Here is a 21,159-nt window from a genome sequence, read left to right as displayed (position 1 = left end):
GGGCATAGCCTCAAAATAAGGGGAAGTAGATTTAGGACTGAGTTTAGGAGGAACTTCTTCACCCAAAGGGTTGTGAATCTGTGGAATTCCTTGCTCAATGAAGCAGTAGAGGCTCCTTCATTAAATGTTTTTAAGGTAAAGATAGATAGTTTTTTGAAGAAAAAAGGGATTAAGGGTTATGGTGTTCGGGCCGGAAAGTGGAGCTGAGTCCACAAAAGATCAGCCATGATCTCATTGAATGGCGGAGCAGGCTCGAGGGGCCAGATGGCCTACTCCTGCTCCTAGTTCTTATGTTCTGGATGCCATACTTTAGGAAAGATATGAAACCATTGAAAAGAGTGCAGAAAAGATTCACATGAATGGTTTGAGGGGTGAGGAGCTTCAGTTATGAAGATAGTTTGGAGAGGTTGGGACTCATTTCCTTTGAAAAAGCGGAGAGGAAGTTTGATAGAGATATTCAAAGTCATGAGGACCCAGACCAAGTAGATAGAGAAAAACTTTTCCCACTCATGGAAGTATTCAGAATGAGAGGGCACAGATTAAAAACAATTGGCAAAAGTGACACAAGAAAAAACTTTTTCAGGCAAGTGGTTAATGTCTGGAACACACTGCCTGAGTCTGTGGTGGAGGCAGATTCAACCAAGGCAGTCAAAAGGGAATTAGACTGCCACCTGAAAATGAAAAATGTGCAAGGTTACAGAGAAAAGGCAGGGCACTGACTGCCATTAGGTGAATTGCTCATTTGGAAAGCCAGTGTAGGCATTTGTACACCACGTCAACTGCATCATCTTCATCGACCATCTCAGCTACCTCATCAAAAACTCAATCAAATTGGTAAAGCAATTTTCCCTTAACAAATCCAAGCTAGTTTTTCTTAAATAATCCACATTTGATGAGGTGACTTAATTTTGACCTGGATTATTATTTCTAAAAGCTTTCCCACCACAGGGGGTAAACTGACTGGCATGTTTTTGCTGGATTTATGCTTACATAATTTTTTCAATAAGGGTGTAGTATTTGGAATTCGCATATCTTCTTGCACCACCCCTATAGCTAAGGAGGATTGGAAAATTATGAGCAGTGTCTCGTAGTTCCCACCCTTACTTACTTCAGTATCCTTGAATTCATCTCATCCGGTCCAAGTGTTTTATCAATTTTATGTATCGACAGCCTATCAAGTACTTCCTCAACCTCAAGTACTCCCAGCTATTCCAATATATACTCTTATTCATTTTAGCCCATCCGATGTCTCAACTACCCCTTTTTTTGCTAAGAGCTTTGGTTGGACCACATTTGGGAGTACAGGCAACTGCTCTCGTCTCCATATTACAAAACAGATATCGGGACACTTGTAGAAGTGGAGGCAGTGGTGTAGTGGTATTGTTACTGGACTAGTAATCCAGAGACCCAGGGTAATGCTCTGGGGGCATGAGTTTGAATCCCACCAGAGCAGCTGATGGAATTTGAATTCAATAAAAATCTGGAATTAACCATAAAACCATTGTCAATTTTCATAAAAACTCATTGGTTCACTAATGTCCTTTTGGAAGGAAATCTGCCATCCTTACCTGGTCTGGCCTATATGTGACTCCAGATCCACAGCAATGTGTTGACTCGTAAGTGCCCTCAGGTATGGGCAATAAATGCTGACCAAGGAGCGATGCCCACATCCCACGAACAAATTTTAAAAAGGTGCAAAAAAGGTACTATGATGATACCGGAACTGACAGATTGTGCTTAACAGGAAAAACTGAACAGCCTGGCGTTCTTATTTTTTGAAAGGAGCAGACTGTTGGGTGACCTGATCGAGGTTTAAGGTAATGAAAAGATCTGATAGGATAGACACAAAGATGTTTCTGCCTGTGAGGGAATCCTGAACTACGTGCCATAAATGCAAGTTAACTGTAAATAAATTTAATAATGAATTCAGGAGAGTGACTACAATGTGGAACTACCTACGGTATGGTTGAGGCAACTAGCATTGATATGTTAGGGGAAGCTGAAAGGAACACATAAAGGAAAAATAAGAGGTTACATTGAAGGGGTTAGATGAGGAGCAAGATAAGGCTTGTGTGGGGCATAAACACGAGCATGAATTTGTTGGACCAAGCAGCCCGCTTCTGTGCTATAAATACTACGCAATACCTAGAGATTGACACCCAACCTTAAATGGTGCATGAGTTGATTGAAAAGGTTGGTTAAAAAAGAAGTCCCACGGCATAAATCACAGCACAGACTGTTCTCGTCTTTTGTTCTGTCAAGAGATCCAAATACTCTGGCTGTGTTCAAAATTTGCATCTTCCACGTAAAACATCAGGTCGTGAAGAGCCACAGAAGAATTTTATGCAAAAGTCCTGCTGCTTATCAAGCTGTAAGAAGTACATTCTCAAATGGAAATTTTAACCTCTTGTGGAGTAATTTTATTTTTACTGTGAAGTACTAGTCTCAGCATTTTAGTGTTTCAATGTAGTATTCAACCTATGAAACCATTTTAACATGTGAGCCTTAGTATTCTGTGCTGTACAAAAATACCTGAAATACATGATGAGCATCATGTGTGATGACCCGTGCTTGATAGAATGATTAGAGGCTCGTGGTGAACTGCAGATTTCTTAATAACAAAATAACCTAATAACCTGATAACCAAAAAGGGATGGGTGAAAAGTGCAAACTACAAGTGGTGCACAAGGGAATGCCGATGAAATGAACAAGGAACCAAAAAAGGTTTTTCTGATACATTTGAAATAGTTAAATGAGCTGCAGAAATTGTATTTGAGGCTGACAATACTATTTGATGGAACCATCAATTCACTAGACACGTGCTTTAAGATATGAACAGTGGTTTTAATCAACTTACTACAGAGCCAGCCTGTTACCCGTTGAACTCTCGATGAACTGCAGGCTGGCTCTGGACAAGGGTATTTATACAGCAGTCCAGGGGGAGGAGTCGTGGGCGGAGCCAAGGGTGGAGCCCTGTACAAACTCCTGAGCATTCCCAGAGCTACTCCCCCTAGTGGTCAGATAACGCTACTGTGCTTAAAATGGTATTGGTAAATACAGTGTGAATTACTAAGTTACATTCACCACACTACTCATAGTAAAGTGTTAATCTATCTTTGGCCTTTATTGCAAGTGAATTTGATTACAGGAGTAAAGAGGTCATGCTGCAAGAACACAAGAAATAGGAGAAGTAGTAGACCACGTGGCCAGCCAAGCCTGCTCCACCATTCATTATGATCATGGCTGATCATGGGTTTCAACTCCATTTCCTGCCCACACCCACTCCCCAAATCCCATGATTGCCCGAGAGACCTAAAATCTCTGTTCCAGTTTTAAATGTATTAAAAAAGGGACATCCACAGTCCTCGGGGGTAGAGAAACCCAAGAATTCACAAAGCTTTGTTCTCATTTCTCATCTCAGTCCAAAATGATTGGCCCCTTATCCTGAGACTGAGCAAGGCCCGATGTCATAAATCCCCCGACCGGTGGAGACAAACTCTCAGCATCTACCCTATCAAGCCCCTTCAGAATCTGGTGCGTTTCAATGAGATCACTTCTTATTCTTCTAAGTTCCAGAAAATAAAGGCCGTATTTAGGCAATCTCTCACCACAGGACAACCCCCCCACAAACAGGGACAAATTTAAGGAACCTCTGCTGTACTGCCTCCTATGCAATTATATACTTTCTTAAATGTGGAGACCATCAGTCATCTTATTTTCCACTCACTCAACCGGACTATATCGCTCTGCAGGCTTTCCATGTTCTACCAACTGTCCTGGCTTGAGACAATTCACAGCTCTTCAACCTGGGATTACTCCTCTCTCTGGATCTGTAAAGACCTAATTACCTGCAAATGCTCGCATTCAAAGTATAGTCTTGCATCTCTGACTTTGTCTATATATATGTTTCTGGAACCTACCACTTCATTCACCTGAGGAAGGAGCAGTGCTCCGTAAACTAGTGATTGGAAACATAAGAACATAGAACTAGCAGCAGGAGTAGGCCATCTGGCCTCTCGAGCCTGCTCCGCCATTCAATGAGATCATGGCTGATTTTTTGTGGACTCAGCTCCACTTTCCGGCCCGAACACCATAACCCTTAATCCCTTTATTCTTCAAAAAACTATCTATCTTTACCTTAAAAACATGTAATGAAGGAGCCTCAACTGCTTCACTGGGCAAGGAATTCCATAGATTCACAACCCTTTGGGTGAAGAAGTTACTCCTAAACTCAGTCCTAAATCTACTTACCCTTATTTTGAGGCTATGTCCCCTAGTTCTGCTTTCACCCGCCAGTGGAAACAACCTGCCCGCATCTATCCTCTCTATTCCCTTCATAATTTTAAATGTTTCTATAAGATCCCCCCTCATCCTTCTAAATTCCAACGAGTACAGTCCCAGTCTACTCAACCTCTCCTCATAATCCAACCCCTTCAGCTCTGGGATTAACCTAGTGAATCTCCTCTGCACACCCTCCAGTGCCAGTATGTCCTTTCTCAAGTAAGGAGACCAAAACTGAACACAATACTCCAGATGTGGCCTCACTAACACCTTATACAATTGCAACATAACCTCCCTAGTCTTAAACTCCATCCCTCTAGCAATGAAGGACAAAATTCCATTTGCCTTCTTAATCACCTGTTGCACCTGTAAAAAAACTTTCTGTGACTCATTCACTAGCACACCCAGGTCTCTCTGCACAGCGGCATGCTTTAATATTTAATCGTTTAAATAATAATCCCATTTGCTGTTATTCCTACCAAAATGGATAACCTCACATTTGTCAACATTGTATTCCATCTGCCAGACCCTAGCCCATTCACTTAACCTATCCAAATCCCTCTGCAGACTTCCAGTATCCTCTGCACTTTTCGCTTTACCACTCATCTTAGTGTCATCTGCAAACTTGGACACATTGCCCTTGGACCCCAACTCCAAATCATCTATGTAAATTGTGAACAATTGTGGGCCCAACACGGATCCCTGAGGGACACCACTAGCTACTGATTGCCAACCAGAGAAACACCCATTAATCCCCACTCTTTGCTTTCTATTAATTAACCAATCCTGTATCCATGCTACTACTTTACCCTTAATGCCATGCATCTTTATCTTATGCAGCAACCTTTTGTGTGGCACCTTGTCAAAGGCTTTCTGGAAATCCAGATATACCACATCCATTGGCTCCCCGTTATCTACTGCGCTGGTAATGTCCTCAAAAAATTCCACTAAATTAGTTAGGCACGACCTGCCCTTTATGAACCCACGCTGCGTCTGCCCAATGGGACAATTTCTATCCAGATGTCTCGCTATTTCTTCCTTGATGATAGATTCCAGCATCTTCCCTACTACCGAAGTTAAGCTCACTGGCCTATAATTTCCTGCTCTCTGCCTACCTCCTTTTTTAAACAGTGGTGTCACGTTTGCTAATTTCCAATCCACCGGGACCACCCCAGAGTCCAGTGAATTTTGGTAAATCATCATTAGTGCATCTGCAATTTTCCTAGCCATTTCTTTTAGCACTCTGGGATGCATTCCATCAGGGCCAGGAGACTTGTCTATCTTTAGTCCCATTAGCTTGCCCATCACTACCTCCTTAGTGATAACAATCCTCTCAAGGTCCTCACCTGCCATAGCCTCATTTCTATCAGTCGCTGGCATTTTATTTGTGTCTTCCACTGTGAAGACCGACCCAAAAAACCTGTTCAGTTCCTCAGCCATTTCCTCATCTCCCATTATTAAAACTCCCTTCTCATCCTCAAAGGACCAATATTTACCTTAGCCACTCTTTTTTGTTTTATATATTTGTAAAAACTTTTGCTGTCTGTTTTGCTGCCTGTTGGACTTTAATCTGGTGTTGTAAGACTTCTTACTGTGCTCACCCCAGTCCAATGCCGGCATCTCCACACCATGTTCAAGACAGAGATAGATAGATTTCTATATATTAAAGATATCAGAGATATGAGGAGAGAGCGCGAAAATGGCATTAAGGAAGAGCAGTCATGATCTGGTTGAATGCCGGAGCAGGTTCAAGGGGCCAACTCCTACTCCAATTTCTCATGTTTCTAATGGAGGCTAAAAAAAACACAGGTAACAGATGTTATTGGTATTTATCAAAAGGCATAATAGGTCCAAGAAGCAATTGTTTGCCAATGGGGAAACAGACAATATTTTGAAACATCTTTCAAGGCGTCCTTCAAATAATTGGATAGTCTTGAGTTATTCCAGTTATGGCAACCTATTGCTGAGAACTACACCTATCACCACAATAAATCTGACTAATAGTTTCTACCAGGAACGTTATCTCTTTCAGATGCTAATAGCCATACTAGGAATTTCCAGAATGATCTGTTTTTACCTCAAATATCCAAAATTTAACCAAGTGGGAGACCACATGATGCGGGAGCAGGAACAGCAGCTCTTCCGCAGGCTCTGGTGTACTCTTTTTATAATCTTTCTCTTATCCTTGTTTGCGCGGTACATGCTTGCTAATCCGGGATTTAATACTCCATAGTATCTCCCTAGATGATTTTTGGATAAGTATGGAATGAAAAATGCTGAGGAATTCAAAGCAATCTGGTGATGAAAGGCAGAAATCGGATGCAACAGGGATGGAGTCGTCTTCAATATGACGACCTGATCCTTGAGTAGGCTCTTGACCCACTGCTTTCTAAGGTGCTGACAAGGATAACTGCAAATATGATCAGAGTAATTGATGACAAATTTAGCTTGGTGACACAGAATCTAAGTGTTCATGAAACCAAGCTGCAGAATATTAATAAAAGATTGATGAAACACGAAAGAATCCTGAACATCAAGGTTGTTGCGTCCTTGGCTGAAGATCACATTTAATCCTTGGAAAACCAGCTTTGTGGTATGTCAGAAATCCTGGAAGATTTGGAGAACAGAGGCCAGAGTAAGAATGTCCGACTCAGCCTGCCAGAAGAAGTGGAGGGTAAGACTCGTCAAGTTTTTAAAGAGTTTGCTGCCATTTTTTCTCTAGCTGGATGTGAAGACTGGGCATATCAAACTGGAAAGGGCGAGCCGTATCCTGTCTTGGAGGCTTAGAGATAATCAGTTTCCCGGACCCATATCCTGCAACCCGGAGGGCAATATCCAACGACGCTATTAGATTTTTAATAACCCAGCTACTGCCTTGGCCTTCGTAAAGTCCGTAGAAAGTGAGGACTTGGGCTGACAATCTGCAGGTCATTGAAATTTGAGCTTTCTCCCAGTCCTCTAGGGTGACATGGTGGAACAGTGGCTAACATTGCTAATCACAGCACCAGGGACCTGGGTTCGATTCTAACCTCGGGTGACTGTGTGTGTGGAGATTGCACATTCTCCATGTGTCTGTGTGGGTTTCCTCTGGGTGCTCCGATTTCCTCCCACAGTGCAAAGATGTGCAGCTTAGGTGGATTGGCCTTGCCCCTTTGTGTGGGGTTGCAGGAATAGGATGGGAGATTGGGCCTGGGTGAGGTGGTTTTTCAAAGATTCGGTGCAGACCCGAAGGGCCAAATGGCCTCCTTCTGGACTGTAGGGATTCTATGATGATCATGTCTTTTTGGTCTGATTTTATATTGTCATATATCCTGTTTATTGGGAGGTGTGGACATTTGAGTACTGAATGTTACCAGTGGCAGGAGAGTCCAATTGCAGATTAACAAATTTACACGGGTTATAAATTACAAATTATACATTATATTAAGAACAGAAAGTGTGACTTTAAAATGCAGAGTCTGCATTCTAGTCTAAAATGTTTCCTGGCCTCTAGTTCTCGCTTCCGCTGAAAACTACCCTTGTCAACACATGTGCAATACCATTGGAGATGGCCATGTGTGCATGCAGAATACACACACAGCTAAAGCTGTGACGGGGTAAGAGTGTATACCAATTGTAATTTACAAATTTTTATCCAATTCACATTCACTAACCAGTAAAGAAGTTCTTCTGGGCGAAGATGAAATGATACGTTGCTTTGTAGACTTCAATTTCACACTGCCACTCTTGAGGCATGTTCCATATCCTTTGATAGAAAGCATTGAGATGAAACTGAAAAGAAAGATTTTAAGGTCTTCATTAAGGTAGAACAGAAAAATTCTCAAGTATTAGCTGTGTGATGAAACACAATACTTAATGTTCAAACAAGGTTGTTTGGTTGAAATAACAAAGCTAATTGCAATGCAATAAATTAAATTAAATTAAATTAAATTAAATTAAATGGCAAACTAAATTACTACTGTAATTAGAAACTGATATGTTGTGAACAACACTGGAGAAGTTTAAAACACAGCTGATCATTCTTCCCATTGTGTATCTATCAGTTCTTTGTGAGAACAATTATTGCCCTAAATTATCCCCCATTGATCAACAGCGTCCTCGGCTTCAAATATATATGCATTGTTCTCTTAAAAGCTGCAGTAGTCTTGTCCTTAAACATTCAATTAGGTTAAATCATTCCATGCTTCAAATTCTTCTGAGCAGCTATCCTCACTATTAGTGAGGATTTAAAATTAACCCTCATCACCGTCATCCCTATTAAAGAAAAATCTTCGCCCATCAACGTCAACAAAACCCATAAAACATCCAAATTTAAGTTTGCTCTTGCCCTTCTCTGCTCCAGTGAGAATATTTCCGATATCAAGCCTCTTTTTGTAAATATATTTCCTATCCCAGATGCTACCCAAGTGAATCTATGCTGTGGCACATCTTTGGAGACTATTGGTACGCTAAACTATACTCTGTGGTCTAATGTTATATACAAATGTTGTATAATGTTAGAAACAAATTTATTAGTTCTTCAGTTTTGCACTCTATCCCCTTATGCTTCCTTTAATATAGTGCATATACATTTTTGAAGATTGCTTCAGAGAAGATTGCTTCAGAGAACATAAGAAATAAGGTCAGCTATAGGCCAGAGGGCCCCTTGAGCTTACTCTGCCATTCAACAAAATCACTGCTGATCTTCTACCTCAACTCTATTCGTCACAGCCTGCCAACTTGAAAGTGTCTCATTCCTACTCTTCTTTCTGACCTTTAATCAACATGTTTGTCATTTTATAAATGACCTGGAAGAGGGTGTAGAAGGATGGGTTAGTAAATTTGCAGATGACACGGAGGTCGGTGGAGTTGTGGATAGTGCTGAAGGATGTTTTAGGATACAGAGGGACATAGATAAGCTGTGGAGCTGGGCTGAGAGGTGGCAGATGGAGTTTAATGTGGAAAAGTGTGAGGTGGTTCACTTTGGAAGGAGTAACAGGAATGCAGAGTACTGGGCTAATGGCAAGATTCTTGGTAGTGTAGATGAACAGAGAGATCTCGGCATCCAGGTACATAAATCCCTGAAAGTTGCCACCCAGGTTAATAGGGCTGTTAAGAAGGCATATGGTATGCTAGCCTTTATCAGTAGGGGGATTGAGTTTCGGAGCCACGAGGTCATGCTGCAGCTGTACAAAACTCTGGTGCGGCCGCACCTGGAGTACTGCGTGCAGTTCTGGTCACCACATTATAGGAAGGATGTGGAAGCTTTGGAAAGGGTTCAGAGGAGATTTACTAGGATGTTGCCTGGTATGGAGGGAAGGTCTTACGAGGAAAGGCTCAGGGACTTGAGGTTGTTTTCGTTAGAGAGAAGAAGGCTGAGAGGTGACTTAATAGAGACATATAAGATAGTCAGAGGGTTAGATAGGGTAAACAGTGAGAATCTTTTTCCTCGGATGGTGATAACCAACACGAGGGGACATAGCTTTAAATTGAGGGGTGGTAGATATAGGACAGATGTCAGAGGCAGTTTCTTTACTCAGAGAGTAGTAGGGGTGTGGAACGCCCTGCCTGCAACAGTAGTAGACTCGCCAACTTTAACGGCATTTAAGTGGTCACTGGATAGACATATGGATGAAAATGGAAGTGTAGGTCAGATAGGCTTCAGATGGTTTCACAGGTCGGCGCAACATCGAGCGCTGTAATGTTCTATGTTCTATCTATCCACAACTCCAAAATCTCTTATTGTGGGTGTATTAACCTTTTGCGTGGCACCTTATCGAATGGCTTTTGGAAATCCAAGTAGACTACACTAGGATCCCTTTTATTAACCCTATTAGGGGCCGGTTTGCAGGATTGAAGGAGCGGGAAGCGAAGTATGGGTTGGAGCAGGGAGAAATGTTTAGATACAAGCAGGTTCGAGATTTTGCCAGGAAGGAGATACAGAGCTTCCCGGAGGAACCGGCCTCCGCATTACTGGAGGTGGTGCTGACGACAAGGGGACTGGAGAAGGGGACAGTGTCAGCGGTGTACGGAGCTATTTTGGAAGAGGATAAGGCACCACTGGAAGGGATCAAGCAAAGTGGGAGGAAGAGTTGGGAGAGGTTATAGAGGAGGGGGTCTGGTGTGAGGTGCTCTGGAGAGTGAATGCCTCCACCTCATGTGCGAGGTTGGGGCTGATCAGCTGAAGGTGGTGTACAGGGCACACCTCACAAGGGCGAGGATGAGCCGATTGTTTGAAGGAGTAGAAGATGTGTGTGAGCGGTGCGGGGAAGGGGCCCGCTAATCACGTTCATATGTTTTGGTCCTGTCCAAAGCTAGAGAAGTATTGGAAGGAGGTTTTAGGGTAATTTCCAAGGTGGTGCATGTGAGACTGGACCCAGGTCCCTGGGTGGCCATATTCGGGGTGTCGGGCCAGCCAAGGTTGGAAGCGGGGGCAGAGGCAGATATTGTAGCCTTTGCCTCATTGATCGCCCGAAGGCAGATCCTGCTTGGATGGAGAGCAGCCTCTTCACCCTGTGCCCTGGCGTGGCGGGGGACCTGTTGGAATACTTGACCCTTGAGAAGGTTAAGTTTGAACTGAGGGGAAGGATGGAGGGGTTCTACAAGTCATGGGCATTATTCATTATGCACTTTCAAGAACTGGATAACATCGAACATTAGTTGGGGGGGGGGGGGGGGGGGGGGGGGGGGGGAGACCTGTGTGTATTAAGGGGGGGTGGACCTGTGTGTATTAAGGATGTATGGGTAATCCCTGATTCCTTTTTGTCATTTGTTTATGTTAACATGTGGGCTAATGTTTGGGGTTGGTGGGAGGATGGGATTGTTGTTATTGTTATGGGGATTGACATATTTGTTGCTGACTATTGTTTATTGTTGGTGGGTGTAAATTTGAGAGAAAATGTGAAAAAGGAGAATAAAAATATTTTTTTTAATACTTGCAAAACACAATTTCCCTTTCATAAAGCTATATTGATTCTGTCTGATCATACTATGCTTTTCTAAATCCATTGTCAAGACTTCTTTAAAAATAGATTCCAGTCTTTTCCAAATCAAGCCAGCTAGCCTGTAGTTCCCGGTTTCTCTCAGCTAAAATTACTACTAATATTTATAACTTGATAAAAATGTTTCAAGTGCTTCAAAGGACGTTATAAACAATGGATGGTAATAAGCCAATGACTCAGGAGAAGACATTAGGTCAGAGTAAGGTTTAAGGGGGGGCCTCAGAGGACGGTGAGGCAGAAAAGCATCAGAAGGATGGGGCCTCACGGTAGCATGGTGGTTAGCATCAATGCTTCACAGCTCCAGGGTCCCAGGTTCGATTCCGGGCTGGGTCACCGTCTGTGTGGAGTCTGCACGTCCTCCCCGTGTGTGCGTGGGTTTCCTCCGGGTGCTCCGGTTTCCTCCCACAGTCCAAAGATGTGCGGGTTAGGTGGATTGGCCATGCTAAATGCCCGTAGTGTAAGGTTAATGGGGGGATTGTTGGGTTACGGGTATACGGGTTACGTGGGTTTAAGTAGGGTGATCATTGCTCGGCACAACATCGAGGGCCGAAGGGCCTGTTCTGTGCTGTACTGTTCTATCTATCTATCTAAGGATGTTTCAGAACCAGTGGCTTAGGTAACTAAGGGAGGAGTGATTAAAATAAAGGATGCGCAGGAGGAAATAATTAGAATAACACAGATGTCACACAAAGTTATGGATAGGATGGGGGAGGGGCAGTCATGGAAGGATTACAAAACAAGGATGAGAATTTTACAATCAAGATGCGGCTTGGTGGCGAGTCAATGCAAGTCAGTGGAGCCAGACTTGATGAGAGTTAAGACACGGGGAACAAAGTTTCTGATGACCTCAAGTTTACAGAATGCAGAATGTGAGGGACCAGCCAGAAGAGCATTGGAATAGGCAGTTGGAAATTTTGGTGGGAAATTAATTACAGAGGGGCAAAGAGGTGCTCCTTTTTCTACATTTTTTTCAGCCTCTAGCGGTTAATGATTTACCTTCCTTGTTTCCAAGCAAGATGAGTGCAACTTTCTATTACTTTCCTATGTAAATTAACTAATTGATTAATTAAGTACGGTTGGACAGAAATGGTAGGCCTAATGATGTGTCGTGACCTGTGGCATGCACTACAATCACAGATAACCACACCTGCAGAAAGTGTCTGCAGCTTAGGTAACTTCAGCTCCTAGTTGCTGAGCTAGAGTTTAAATTGCGGACATTGCGGGGCATCAGTTGTTATGAAAATTGCTGAATCTCTCTTAACAGTATTTATCTTGATAAACAGCATGGAAATATAATACTGTCTTCCGCACCGTCTTCTCCTCCCCCCCCCCCCCCCCCCACGCTTCTCCCTGCAGTTCCCCTGAATTTCCTCCTCTCTTCCTCCCCTTAGAGTTGTGCGTCCCTGTCTGCTTTCTCCCTATTCGCTGTTGGCTTCAAACAGGTCTTGGAAGAGGCCGACGAACTTCCCCCATGCTTTGAGGAAGCCTTCTTCCAACCCTTAGGTGGTGCACTTGATCTTCTCCAAATGCCAACCAGTCTGCAGCTGTGGGTGGTGCTGCTGATCACCAGCCGAGCAGAATTCTTTGGCATGCAATTAGGAAGGGAAAGCCAGGGCGTCGGCCTCCTTCCCCATGTGTAGCTCTGGCTGTTCTGATACCCCGAAGATTTCCACTCTGGGCATGGCTCCACCCTCACCCCCACAACATTGGGCATTGCCTTGAAGAAGGGAGGGGGGGGGAGGGGGAGGATGGGGAGGGGGGATAGGGGCGATGGGGAGTGGGGGGGAGGGAGGGGGATGGGATGGGGAGGGAGGGGTTGAGGAGGGGGAGGGGGGTGTGGAGGGGGGTGAGGGGAAGGGGAGGGGGGTGAGGAGGGGGGGTGAGGAGGGGGTACAGGGAGGGATGGGGTGGAGGGGGGAGGGGGAAGGGCAGGGGAGGGTGGGGAGCGGGGGGGATGGCGTGGAGACCAGCGCTCCGACCACCGTTGTTCAACCCATGCTGGCAATCACAACCAAACACAGAGATGGGGCTGCAGATCTGAGTGCTGGAGGGTCTCTTATTGGCCCTCCAGACACGCAGGCCTGCTTGTCGTGCTTAATTAGATGGCAAATGGGCCAGCACGGTGGCGCAATGGTTAGCATTACTGCCTCACAGCGCCGAGGTCCCAGGTTCAATCCCGGCTCTGGGTCACTGTCCATATGGAGTTTGCACATTTTCTCCGTGTTTGTGTGGGTTTCGCCCCCACAACCCAAAGATGTGCAGGCTAGGTGGATTGGCCACGTTAAATTGCCCCTTAATTGGAAAAAATGAATTGGGTACTCTAAATTAAAAAAAAAAAATTAGATGGCAAATATGCTCCTTGGTCCCTAATTGGCCAGCTTCAAAGATTTGCAGCAGGTACCCGGCCATTAACACAATTCGATATGCGCCTGATGTTGGGTCCCAACTTCAGAAATTATGCCACGGGGTGCGATCATGCAAGCTCTTGACACATTCATTTGAAATTCATCTTTTACTATTTTGATGAAGAAGTTAACCAGCTTGAACTATATGTTACAGTCCTAGTACAGTCTTAATCCAAACAAAGAAAAAAAAAGCTACATTGCAGGGGTGACATGACAATGACTGCCTTTGACATCAAGGTAGCATGTGACCAAGTGGGGCATCAAGGAGACCTGGTAAAAATCAAAGTCAGTGAGAATCCAGGAAAACATTCCAATGGCTGGAGTCATTGCAGCATTAAGGGAAGATCTTTGTTGGCGGCTAATCATCTCAGTCTCAGAACATTCCTGTAGAAGTTCCTCAGATCAGTGTTCTAGGCCCAATCGTCTCCAGCTGCTTTACCGATGATGTTCTCTTTAACGTAATCAGACATGGAGATGTTTGTGGATGATTCCACAATGTTAATTGTATATTAGTTGTGTTTATGTATATGCAGGTGGTGGGCCTTAATTGGGGATTCACTTTTGCCTCTGTAAATAGAAACAAACTGAATTTGTGGATTAGGAGGTGCAATGAGGAACTCGCAAAACAAATGCTTAGAAAAGTGTGTAAAAATTGGCTCCTGCTGGATCCTTCACCAGCTGCTTTTATGGAAAAGAACATTCAGTTCCATTCACAAATACTCAGATAATGAAGCAATCCATGCCTGCATCCAACAAGACCCTGCCAACATTCAGACCTCAGCTAATAAGTGCCAAGTAAGATTGGAGAGGATGAAAGGCGGACACAGATGTATAACAACCACCTAGAAGAGCTGTCCAATTCAGTCACATCTGTGGCTCCAGAGCTCAGCAGACAATTTCTGACAGTAACAAAGGCTGACTTCACAGGAACACAGAGAAGCGATTGGTTGGTGAATATTTTGCTTGTTTATCTTCCAACCTTATGTAGTTGATCAGTAATTGTTTTATGAAAATGTCATGGAAAGCTTCTTGAAGTATTGACACAGCAAGCTCTTGGAAGTTATGTCACGGAAAGCCGACAGCATGGCATGAAAACTATTTGAAAATCATGCCACAGTGTGTTTCAAAACAGTTTCCTTCAAATCTTTCCCTTATTTCAATGCAAGAAATTGTGGCAAAGTTTCAACCCTGTGGGGTGTAAAGGTGTACAGGAGGTCACATGTAGACAGGTGCAATTCAATGTGCTCTATACTGGGGGCAGAATTATTCTTCTCAAACCTGAGAGTTCCTCCGTTCATCCACTCAAGAGCAGAGCTCTGCCACTGTCTTCCAGACTGGTGTTTCATTCCTAATCGTAAGGATTTTTCTCCTCGCACTACTGCGCAGGCCCACTGTATCAGCTGACTGCAATAAAAATGGTGCAGACCAAACTAACAGAAGGGAGCTTCCTCCCACATCCCCTCTTCCCTTTGCTGCTGAGGTTGCGGTGCATACACGTGTGCAGGCTGGATACTGGCAAGCAAGGAAGCAGGCATGTTCTAATCTCCCGGAATATCTTATTTGGCCACTGTGAGATTAATGACAAATGTGGTAGACTACCGGCCATTCCAGAGGGTTGGCAATCAATTTTGCTGGCCTGCCCTGGTTGAATCGCAAACCTGCACACCTCAACCTGCTCCACTCAGCTGCTGGCCTCACCTCATGGTGGATTTCAATGCCTCGCTGTTGGACTGCCCTCAGCCCTGGGTTGAGTCGCCTTGTGCTCCCCTTGGCAGCTGACCTCACCTTGTGATGGGTTTCAGAGCCTCACTGTTGCTGGCCTGCCTTGGGTCGAGTCCCAGACCTGCTTGCCTTGCCTGCTCCGCTCAGAGGCTGACCTCACCGTCTGGTGATTTTCGGTGCCTCGCTGTTGCTGGCCTGGCTTCAGTCCTCTGTTGAGTCACCTACTCGCCTCACCAGCTCCCATCACTCGGTAACTAACCCCACCCTGTGGTCGCCCCACTGTTAATGGCCTGTCTTTGGTCAAGTCGTAAACCTGCTCACCTTGCCTGCTCCGCTCAATGGTTCACTTCACCTCATGGTGGCATTCGGCATCTCTCAAGTCGCTGTTGCTGGCCTGCCCTCAGCCCTGTGCCAAGTCGCCTATGCATGCACATTACCTGCTCCCCTCGCTTGGCGGCTGACCTCACTACATAGTGGCTTTTGGTGCCTCGCTATTGCAGGCCTGCCCTGAGTCGATTCACAAACCTCAAGTTAACCCAGTGTATGTTTCAGACCAGTGTTTTCCCACTCTTTCAGACTCACCAGTCTAATTTTGTCCTGTATTGTCTACTGAAACCCATCAGCCAATGCAGAGTAATCAGTCTCTGGTTGGATGCCCAGCCCACTGGTCAGGGCCCTATGCCTAGGCATAATGAGCGTGATTCTCCCCTACCCGGCAGGGCGGGGGGTCCCGGCGCCGAGGAGTGGCGTGAACCACTCCGGCGTCGGGCCACCCCAAAGGTGCGGAATCCTCCGCACCTTCAGGGGCCAGGCTGGCCCCGGAGTGGTTTGCACCGCACCAGCCGGCGGGGAAGGGGCTTGGCGCCACGCCAACCGGCGCCGAAGGGCCTTCGCCGGCCGGCGTGATTTGCCGCATACGTGGGAGCACCAGCGTGTGCTGGTGTCATCCCAGCACATGCTCAGGGGGGGGATCATCTCCGCGTCGGCCATCGCGGAGGACCACAGCGGCCGACGCAGAACAATAGAGTGCCCCCATAGCACAGGCCCGCCCGCGGATCGGTGGGCCCCGATCGCGGGCCAGGCCCCCATGGGGGCACCACCCGGGGCAAGATCCCCCGCACCCACCCCCGGACCTAAGAGGCCGCTCGCGCAGCCAGGTCTCGCCGACAAATACCTGGTGTAGCATACGCCGGTGGGACGGGCAAAAAAGGCGGCCATTTGGCTCATCGCAGGCTGGAGAATCAGTGGGTGGGCCGCTGTCTGCAGCCGCCAACTGGCACGGCGCGATTCCTGCCCAATCTCCGACGCCGGAGAATTCAGCAGCCGGCGGGGACGGATTCACGCCGCTCCTCCGGCGATCCTCCGACCCAGCGGGGGGGTCGGAGAATTCCGCCCAATGTGTTTCATTGTAAATCTGCCTTCGATGTCTGGCCTGCAAGCTATTTTCAGCCTTTTTTTGTTTGTACTTCAGATTTCCATCATCTGCAGCACTTTGTTCTCCTATTATATGTTCCATTCTGTAAGTGTGGTTAGTTTCAATTAAAAATGAGAAAATATTTATCTCACAATGCAAAGTGAATTTTTTCTCTTTAAAAAAAAAAGCCAAAGTGTTTTGGATGTCACTATCCATATATTGCATAGGGTACGGTTCAAAGAAACAGAGCTAGTTGCACGACATGAATGTGTGTAATTGTCTGACAAAGCTGTGATTATAAAGTGTATCATACCGAAACCTGAGCTTTCAATGGGCTTTATAAATAGAGGCAGAGGGTACAAAAACCTATATCAAACAGTTCAACACTATTGTGGTTCTTAATTAGTTATTGGCTGTTTCAGACCCTGTATTTTCCTTCAATAGGAAAGGTGACATGCTTCGTACTTTCCAGATTGAGGACTCAATCAGCCATTAGCAGCTGAATAATGGGCAATACCTAACCAAATATATCGCCCACGGCTTCTCCCTTCTCTGTGTACTTCTAATTGAAAAATGTAGCATCTGATTTCAATGAAACATTAGGGTCATAACATTATGCCTCTAAAGCAGAGGCAGATTATCTCCGTTCTGGAGAATTAAGTAAAGCAATATTCCTTGTCACCTACCAAACAGCCTTGCTAATTTAATCATAACTCAAGGCAATAAAATCCTAACAACTGGTGCTGTTCATTCATCATTTCATAATGGAGGATAGAAATTCTGTTTAAACTCAAACAAAGAGTTTAATGAAAACTTCAATTAGGTTTAACGAAAACAGAAAATACTGAAAACGGAGAAGAATCAACATCGGAGAACAGACAAGATCATATTTTGAGAACAAACTCTTCTTCAGAACTGAAGCTGTTTGTTCCTAACATTGTTTTTGTTATCGATTTAAAACATCTTTCGTATTTTACTTTTTAATGTCTGGATTAAGCTCTTGACAGTCTGGATTAAGCTCTTGACAGTGCTGAAACACATTGGAATAGACTGGAGAAATAGACGGCTCATAGAAAATCTATACATGGGACAAACAGCAACAGAGAGTAGACAACGGTGAGTTGGAACCATATGTAATTGGAAGAGGACCTTCGACAAGGGTGTTGTTCATCACCAGTCCCCTTTAATATCTATGCAGAAGTTATGATTAAGGAAACATTTGAAGACACCGAATCTGGTGTTAAAATTGGAAGGGAGTGGCAGGGTGCAGGATGGTGGCAAATTTTAACATCAGTTATATTAGCAGATAACAAAGCACTTTATATTAAGCACAGAAAAAATATTACAAGAACTGATACGAGACTAGTAACAGCAGACATCAACTTTGGAATGAAAGTTTCACAACTGAAGTTATGCATATCTCCAAATCACCATGAAATATGCATTTTCTTAGAAGGAAAGGAACTGGATTTGGTGCAAGAATTCAAGTATTTAGGAAGCATAATATCTGCAAATGGATGATACAACCAAGAAACAAGAAAAAGGATAGCAATGGGAAAGACTGGGTGGAATTTTCCAAAAATTGCCCAGAGTGCGGGATCAGGCGAGAAAAGCAGTGTTAAACAAACCGATTTCACAGCTGCCTTTTCTAGCCAGATCATGGAGGCCTAGCAAAGCAGGGGTTCAGAGATCAGGGCACCATTTTGAAAGTGAAGTTAAAAGCCACCACCCCACCAACCCCCCCCCCCCCACCCCCCCCCCCCACCCCCCCCCCCCCCCCACCACCACCACCACCCCCCCCCCCCCACCCACCCCCCACCCACCCCCCGATTGAATCTGCTTATGCCATTTTTAATGTTAAAAATGAATTCTAATCCATGATAATCAGATTGAATCTGATTACACGACTGCCGGGGGACAGGGAAAATCTCAAAGTGAGATCTCGCCATCACAAATCCAGTTATGGCCCTCTCGCGAGAGTTAGCAGCCATAATGGGAGTTGGGCCTTTGGCAAATTGGTCCTGAAAACTTTGCTCTGTATTTAGTAAACAGAGGCAGCTGCTAACTGGAAAACCAAATGAACAATGCAAGGAGTGACTTGCGAAGAGCTTGATTTAGAATGTGGTTCATATATTTATTTGTAATGAGATTTCCTGTTTGTTCTCCTTTTGGTTGTGTTTGATGTGTTAAATGCCTTAATAAAAACAGTTTTAAAAAATAGAATGTTGGTTTATGTATGTGTGAGAGACCTGGACCTTAAAGAAAGAAGAGACCGACTTGCTAAATGGCTTGGAAATGTGGGTTTGGGGAGAATGGAGAGGATCAGCTGGATAGACAAAGTAACAAATGATGAAGTGCGGAGGAGAGTGAACAAACAAATACATTTGCTGAATGTAATTAGGAAAATGTTGAGAAATTGGGCAGGGCATAAGTTGAGAGAAAACAGAGGGAATATTTCAAGAAAAAAAAAGAGGAAGAATATATTAATGTTGGATGGTTTGAAAACTGTAGAAAATTATTCGAAAATGAAAAGACTGGCAAAGAATAGAGAGACATGGAGAAGACCAAGCCAAGGACCTTCCTTTGTGCAGAGCACACATGATGATGATTTATTACCTTTAACACTGCTTGATCAATTTTGCTTTCAAATACATGTCTTTCAAGACCAGTGACAGCAGGTCTGTGTCAAAGGAGTTGGGTCCAGTGACATGAGTGAGAAAATAAATGAAGTAACACACAATGAAGTGTCACAACTGAAGTGACAGAACATTTCATTAAAAGATATTATCTACTGAAAAGTGTCCTCATACTGTCAGGACTTAGTGACTGCTCCAAAGAGAACTTCTTTTGCACATGTTAGTAACATACATTTCCCAATAACACTCTCTACTTTTCTCCTTTGTTATGTATATATTGATAAGACACTCTGGGCTAGTGCATGGTCAATTCCAGCCCCATGTGCCCCAGAGTCACAACATAAGTGAATTAACCATAATTCTTTTAAAAATACCAGATGTCTTTGGTACTTGGCTGCCCGATAATCACAGTAACCCGTGGTGGAATTCTCCCCTACCCGGCGGGGTGGGGGACCCCGGCGGGATGGAGTAGCGTGAACCACTCCGGTGTCGGGCCGCCCCACCCGGGAGAGGTTTGCACCCCGCCGGCCAGCGGGAAAGGGGCTTGGCGCCACGCCAACCAGCGCCGAAGGGCCTCCGCCGGCCAGCGCAAGTCGCCGCATGCACAGAGGGCTTCGCTTCCGCACCGGGAATGGCAGAGGACCACGGCCTGCGGTGCGGAAGAATAGAGTGCCCCCACGGCACCAACCCGCCCCATGGATCGGTGGGCCCCAATCGCGGGCCAGGCCACGGTGGGGGCACCTCCCGAGGCCAAATCCCGCCGCCCCCCCCCCCCCCCCCCCAAGAACCCCGGAGGCCACCCACGCCACCAGGTCCTGCCAGTAAAGGACCTACTCTAATTTACGCTGGCGGGATTGGCAAAGAACGGGTGGGACTTCGGCCATCGTGGGCCTGAGAATTCGTGGAGCCCCGGGACCCATCGAGTCGCGCTGGTCCCCGCCATCCTCCGAGGCGGGCAGCGCGACTCAGCCGGGCCAATTTTTGGGGGGCGCGGGAGACGGCGGGGGTGGGATTCACGCCAGCCTCCGGGAATTATCCGACCCGGCGGGGGGTCGTAGAATCCCGCCCCAGGTTTGTAAATGTAAACACGATAATTTTTTATTTATAACAAGGATTATCATGGAATATGCAGTAAATTCAACTGGTTAATGAGAAGCTAATACCTAATACAAACTTTAACTTGCCCCCACCCTCTAGACACACACAGAAGACTGATGAACAAAGAGGGGTGGAAAGGGGTAAAAATCATAAGCGGAGGGAAGAAAGATTCTTTGATGGTTTTAGCACACTTTCCATCACAGCAATTTTGCAGATTAAAGTCTTGGTTCACAGCCTGTAATTGTCTTCTTTGCAGATTCATTCATTCAGGTACTCTGTAGTACTCACAACTTTCCTGGAGAAGCACCTTAGTACACATTAAACTTTACTTTCATTTTGTGGTTTGTCTTCAAGCCTCTGTAGTTCCAGGAAAACAGCACCCAGAGGCTTTCTGGAGAGAGAGTCATCCCTTGCAGTGGCCTTCTGGAATTAACTGGATCTTTCTAGAGAGATTTAGCTGCATCACTTCATCGTGCTACCAGAATCAAAACTGAAATCAAAATCAAACCTTGAAACTCTGGAAAGCATATTAGTGAGATCAGATCCAAACACCACCTGTTACCAGGCAGAGCACAGCCTTTTGGGCCAAATCATTGGCCAACAGCCAAATCAATCAAACCGAG

General features: G+C 45.2%; 1 protein-coding gene across 12 annotated transcripts in view; it reads right to left on the bottom strand.

Moving 5' to 3' along the window:
- kiaa1109 (KIAA1109 ortholog) overlaps positions 1–21,159 on the bottom strand; it is a 534,122-nt gene that overhangs the window by 378,180 nt on the left and 134,783 nt on the right. For all 12 annotated transcript variants that reach the window (XM_038792378.1, XM_038792369.1, XM_038792381.1 and 9 more), the window contains one exon: positions 7,935–8,052. In XM_038792378.1, coding sequence (XP_038648306.1) covers positions 7,935–8,052 — 118 coding nt within the window. The remainder of the gene's footprint in view (positions 1–7,934; positions 8,053–21,159) is intronic.

The sequence above is a fragment of the Scyliorhinus canicula genome, chromosome 3 (genome assembly GCF_902713615.1).
Source record: "Scyliorhinus canicula chromosome 3, sScyCan1.1, whole genome shotgun sequence".
NCBI lineage: Eukaryota > Metazoa > Chordata > Chondrichthyes > Carcharhiniformes > Scyliorhinidae > Scyliorhinus > Scyliorhinus canicula.
Note: the sequence above shows the minus strand (reverse complement) of the source record. Positions and strands in the feature narration are given on the sequence as shown.